The sequence below is a fragment of the Puntigrus tetrazona genome, chromosome 24 (genome assembly GCF_018831695.1).
Source record: "Puntigrus tetrazona isolate hp1 chromosome 24, ASM1883169v1, whole genome shotgun sequence".
In the NCBI taxonomy this organism is placed as follows: domain Eukaryota; kingdom Metazoa; phylum Chordata; class Actinopteri; order Cypriniformes; family Cyprinidae; genus Puntigrus; species Puntigrus tetrazona.
Window position 1 is genome coordinate 10,270,053 of NC_056722.1, and position 6,079 is coordinate 10,276,131.

The 6,079-nt window shown below is 36.1% G+C and overlaps 1 protein-coding gene across 1 annotated transcript in view; it reads left to right on the forward strand.

The window, feature by feature from the left end:
* The window catches only part of abi1a (abl-interactor 1a), a 39,406-nt gene that overhangs the window by 15,289 nt on the left and 18,038 nt on the right, over positions 1 to 6,079 (forward strand). Inside the window, 1 exon segment of the mRNA XM_043226688.1 lies at positions 5,429 to 5,605. Coding sequence (XP_043082623.1) covers positions 5,429 to 5,605 — 177 coding nt within the window.

Consider the following 6,079-nt stretch of genomic DNA (forward strand, 5'->3'; position numbering starts at 1 on the left):
ACAGCTGGAAAATTCACTAAATTAAATGTTTTTGTTGTTTTTTTTTTTTTTTATATAACTGAAAAATACTGAACTATAATAATGACTTAAACATTTGCAATTATTTGATTTCACAAAGTATGATTGATTCGTAAGAGAATCATACTAAATCCAAAAAACCTTTTAATTTGTTTGTAACACCGCTTGACATCTAATGCATTTTTTTTTTAAGTCATATGAATACGCAATTAATGTTTTCTTTGTTTCTGTCAAAAAACATAATTGAGTCTTCAGTAGAACCTAGTACTGACTGAAGTGCTGACAGTAGCTGCTTAAAACGCTGTAAATAGCACAAAGCCGTGATATTACTGCATTTACTACGTCAGGTAAAATGTTCTGAATGCCCAGTTATTAATGTCAGCGTGCTCTTATTCAGAAGCGCTTTAGATATATGTCATAACCCTAGTGCAACACTTTCCTTATCAGCATCTTAATATGTATGTGGCTTCTCTCTTTTCCTCTCTGATCATGCTTGTGTCTGTGAGAAAGACAACACTCGCTTTTAAATAGAGATGCAAAGGGAAAAAAAACATTTAATGATTATTTTAGATGTAGCTGCTCATTTATTGCAAATATATATATATATATATATATATGAAGTGAAGAAGGAAGAGATGAAATCATTTTTGTTTTCTTTGTACACAAAGTATGCTTGTAGCTTCATATAATTATTGTTGAACCACAGACGTCACATGGTCTATTTTAACGACTTTCTCAATACCTTTCACACACTTTTGACCTCAGGCCTGCAGAGACGAGCAAGTTTGCTGAGAACCGTTTCCCACATTTGCAATGATGTTAATTTTATCGTTGAGCAGTTTCAGAGTTCGACCTAAGTGGAAGCATCTACTTTTCACCCTCTCTGGGTGGTGAAAGGCCCTTGAGCAAGACGGTCCCTGTAGAAATTGTACGATGAGTTTCTTAAGATGGGAAATGATCGACTGAATGTAACAGCTGCCCTTTCACACGAAGCGTCTCGATACATCCTGTTGACACAAGGTAATTGCGTTAGGCGTTCATTTTGGACTGCAAAACAAATCATGATTAATCAAAATAAAACCAAAATCACAATATGGCTTAGTGTGATTACGCATCTGCTTTCACTTTAGGTCTGTGCAAAATGTGCCAACCAGGTATGTGAAGCACTTTAGTTTAACATTTTGAAAATTAGGAAATTAACACATCTTTTGAATAGAAGTATTTCAGGTTTATAATTTTAATTTAAGTTTTTCCCCCGAATTATTCACTTTTATTTTATGGTTTATTATTAGTAGGAATAGTACGCATTATTATTGGTTTATAATTGTATTTTACAGATTTCTGACAAAATGACAAGCACAGCAAACCCATTTTGTTTATGTATTTTTAAGTGAAATTTAAAAAAAAATCTATAAAAAGCCCTTCTAGAATGTTATGTTTGCCCTATTCCTGACACTAAGCCACTTCCTGTTAAGTTTACTTTTGACACTTTTGTTGAAATAGTATAGACTGCATGATGCTTACTGCAGAAGAAAACGGAGCACTTTCTTAGAATGCTCTATTCTGATTGGCTGGCTGTATATAACGTGCTGGAGTCTGGTGCACCGAATTGAACACGAGGAAGAAGATTTGCGCAAATGTATTTGTTCGGATTTGAGGGCCAACAAACCCTTCTATGGAAGAAATAGCAGAAAGATTTTCAAGAATTCTGAGGACGAAGTAAACTAGATGTTACTGATGTTTTGCTCTCACTGTTTTGCTTTCTTCCAGATTTACCCAAATAGCAAGTATTTAAAAAAAAAAAAAATCAAAACTACTTTGGTTGGTCGTTTCACAAATTAATCAGTGTCGGTGGCTGTTGGCCTGAATAAGCCGCGATGTGGACCAGACTTCATGCCAACTCTCAAAAGCCTGGCTTCAAAAGACCGTAGAGCAGATACAGTCTTGCCAAACTCGGATGACCTGCTGTGATTTGTAATTAGTTAGATCCACATGCTGATTAGCAATGTGTGAAAGCCATTCGGGGCTCAGGGGATGGCTGAGAATGTGACGGAGTGTACATGCGATCTGTTTTGGCAGCGGAGTTGGCCTTTAACATATGATGTTGAAATACTCCCAGTTTGAAAACCCCCCACCCCACCCTCTCCCCTTCAATCAGGAGAAAGCTCTTGCACCCAAAACAATGGCGAACGTCAATGGATTTTTTTTTTTTTTTTTTTGAGGGCATTTAAAAAAAGTTGAACCCACACACATATTGTGCAATATGTAGCAACTCATTTCAGCACGTCTATTTTTCAGCTCACAGGAAGGAGATGAAGTCAGTTTGCGCTGCCCTCCCACTTCCCCAAAGCCAGCTGCACTGCTGATTGTAGAGTTCAGCTCACTCCCAAAAAGAGCTGCTGATTTCACTAACAGCGCTTCTCAACACGCTTATCTTTCTATTGGTGTACTATAGTAATTGTCAAGCGGATTTATAAATGCTGCAGGCTAACCCTGTTTTAGTTATAGCCTAACAGAGTTTGCTATTAATGCAGTTAAGGTGTGTAATTGTTACAGAAAAAAAAAAAAAATTAATTCTTAACCGAAAGTTAACTCCCAGTGTATGTATTTTTCTCTAAATAACGCCATAGTTTATATTATGTTCATGATATTTTATTTAAAATGGATTTTTTTTTTTTTTTTTTTTTTTTTTTTTTTTTTTTTTTTTTTTTTTTTTACATTTTCTGCTATTTAATGTTTTATTGCATAATTTATGTGTTTGTGGTGTTTTAATTTACAGTTACCGTTTGCAACATTTATATATTTTAGTATTTTGGCCATGGTTTATGAGCAGCTTCTACGTTTCATCTTTTTTTAATCACCAGTGTCATTGTTGTATTATCAGTGAATTTTATTATTATTTTATTATTATAAGTTAATTTTACAGTAATAAATCTGAATTTAGTAATTCAAGTACATATATATAAACATTATATAACCCAAATGGCATTTTAGTTATAGTTGTAAAATATGCAAATGTCATATCTAGTGTGTGTAATTTCTAATTTCTAGTGTTTTTTGACCATAAATTGACCAGGATATTTTTGTATAATGTATTTTACATTTTTCATCAAATACTTTTCAATGTATAGCATTCTAATCATCTATTGCTGTGAAAATCCTGGGATGAAAATATTAAATGCATACAAATATAATATATAAAATTATATAATATATAATATATAAAAATTTTTTATTAAAATACACCACATAATTATATATACTTCAACCTAAAAGTGTAATGTAAAATATTAACAAAATGTATTAGTATATTAAAATTACTATTATTTATTTTATTTTATTTTGCCTGTACTATAAGCCAGGCGTTGGAAGCTTTCACTTTCGAAATCACTATCTTTTAAAAAAGATAAGGAGAAAGAAAAAAACAAGTAGGAAAAAAATAACTACTATATATTTTTTTTTTTTTTTCTTTTTTTTTTTGGGAGTTCCACAGCTGTGTGTGTAAATCAAGGGCTTCTGTATCGAATATTTTGTCAATAGCGCATCAGCGTGCCAGCGTCTTTTGAGATGACTAAGTAATAAGGAGACAAGTTCTTTTAAATCGGTCTGCTTTAAAAGAGCCTCCTCCTTCCTGATGTTGAATAGGAGCCGGAGCTGCTCTGACTCCACGTCTTCGAGAAATGAATGGGATCCTCTGTGCGTCCGTGCCGCAGACACTGCTGGCCTTTCATCTCTGACAGGAGGCCTGCCGCATCTGCTCCGAGTATCTCGTGTGCCAGAGAGAGTACTGTTCCTTCTGACAGCACCGCTCTGAAAGAGAGGCTTCAGATCGGGAGGGTGGCAGTAAACATTTTAACTGGTACTGTATGGTGTGTTACCGGTAAACTTGTTGCCCGTGAAGCCTAATCGAGGAGTCTTTATGGGAAGCTGAAAGCTCAGTAGTGGTGAGCGGAGCCTTGCGTCGGCCTTTTGTGCCAGCGATTTTTGACCTTTGGATAGATTGTACTGTAGATATGCAGATAGGTTTCCATTCGTTCCAGCTGTTCATAAAACCATATACTCTTCCGATAAATATATGCGATCGGTTTCCACTGTGCGTTTTATGTGAAAGACCACGTGTTTTGCAGGTGTAAAAAGCACAGAATGACATTTACTGTGTGACGAGGAATGTCATGAAAACAATAGAATTAAAGTTCAATTCAACCAAGACACAAGTCACGATATGGACTAGTGTGAAAAAGTCTTCACTACAAACCTAAAAAGTTTTCGTTTTAAAGATATTGGGGGGGGGGAGAAGATATTTTATAGTATGAACTTAAGGCTACAAATGTTTTTTTTTTTTTTTGTTTTACTTTTTTTGGAAATATTTCATAATTTAGATTTTTATTTATTTATTTATTTTTTGAATCAGTGAAATTCTAATTTAATCCAGATTTTCCTTATTAAGGCCGTATTAAATTTATTCGATACATTACATTGAAATAATTCAATTAATTGTTCGATCTTTATGAATTTGTTTGATTATCGCCTTTTTTTTGGTAACTGAGTTTTAATTAAACCGTTAATTGAATACAGAAAAAAATGAAATGGAGACAGATTACGTTACGTAAGATTACATGATGTCCTAAAAATACTAAGGTCCTAAAAAACGCTTTTGGTCAAGCATCATGTTGTAGAAATGTGACAAGAATGACTGCAGAGGCTGAAAGTTTGAGTTGTGTTAAGTCTCGAAAAAGGATTTTATTACTTTTTAGCGCGTCCCAATACTGGAGTACCTATAAGGTAAAAGTAGGCAAAGCGCAGAATATGATTTCTGTGTCCTATTTGTCTGAGAAATGGTAGCAGCCTGCTGTTTTATGCACCATTAGAATTTTTTAATTTTTTTCTCCCTTTCTCTCTTTTAATGGTGTCTCTTAAGTTCAAAAGTGTTTCGCTTCTTCACAATGTCCTTTTAAAACACCCGGAGTCGTCCCAGCAGGGTACAGACACTGCAGCGAATCACAAAAAAGTAGCTTAATTGAGGCGAATAATGGAAAATGGAAGCGCATTTTGCGAAGAAATTGTTACAAAATGTCATGTGGCTTTACGTTATGGGATGGCAACACCAGACTAACCAATGGACGGCAACTGAAATGTCGTTACAGTAATTCTGAAATGCCTGAGCAAAACCTTCGAAAGCAGTAACCGCCTTGTGTTTCATCTGCTATTATGTTTGGATATCATCAAAATCGGTGGCTCTCCTACTCGTCTGTAGTGATTATTACCTGTTAATTTTATCAGGAAGTGGTGTAAACCGCGCTTAGTCGTAAATGTTTCACGCGATATTCCAATGTAACAAATTTCGCAGCTTACGATGGAAACCCGGCTACTCGTTCATCTCGTTTTTGCCTTTTTCTCGCATCTCAAACAGACCGTGGACATCCATAAAGAAAAAGTGGCCCGGCGAGAGATCGGCATCCTGACGACGAATAAAAACACATCGAGGACTCATAAGATCATCGCTCCGGCCAACGTGGAGCGACCGGTGAGGTACATCAGGAAGCCCATCGACTACACAGTACTGGATGATGTGGGCCACGGGGTAAAGGTAAAGAAGTCGCGCTCTTTTAAAACCTATATGCATTGCTTCCAACTTTGCAAACAGGACGGCTTGTTTCTCTGTGGTTTTAAGTGTGGCCGTATGTCTGAGTAAGAGCAGACGCCGTATTTAATTCGATTTTTGACTGACTGGTGTCCCTGGAGTCGATTGCTGCAACAATGCAATTTTGAAAATGCGCGTTTTTTCGCAACGCGTGATAACTTTTGTCTTTAATATAGAGCAATGAGCAAAATGAGCTCTTTGCACAAATGTGTTTCTAGTTTATAGAGGGAGGCGGTTTTAAACCTCCCATTTTAAAAGAAAACAATCCAGCAATGCAGATCACGTCCCGGGCCCCTTGCAGCGCGTTGATGGCGTTACCTGATTGCGATTGCGAGTGTGATGGGCGTTCACGAGGGATTGGGTTGAAATGACGCCCGTGAGCCGACAGCCAATCGATTTATGAACGTAGGCTCGCTTGTT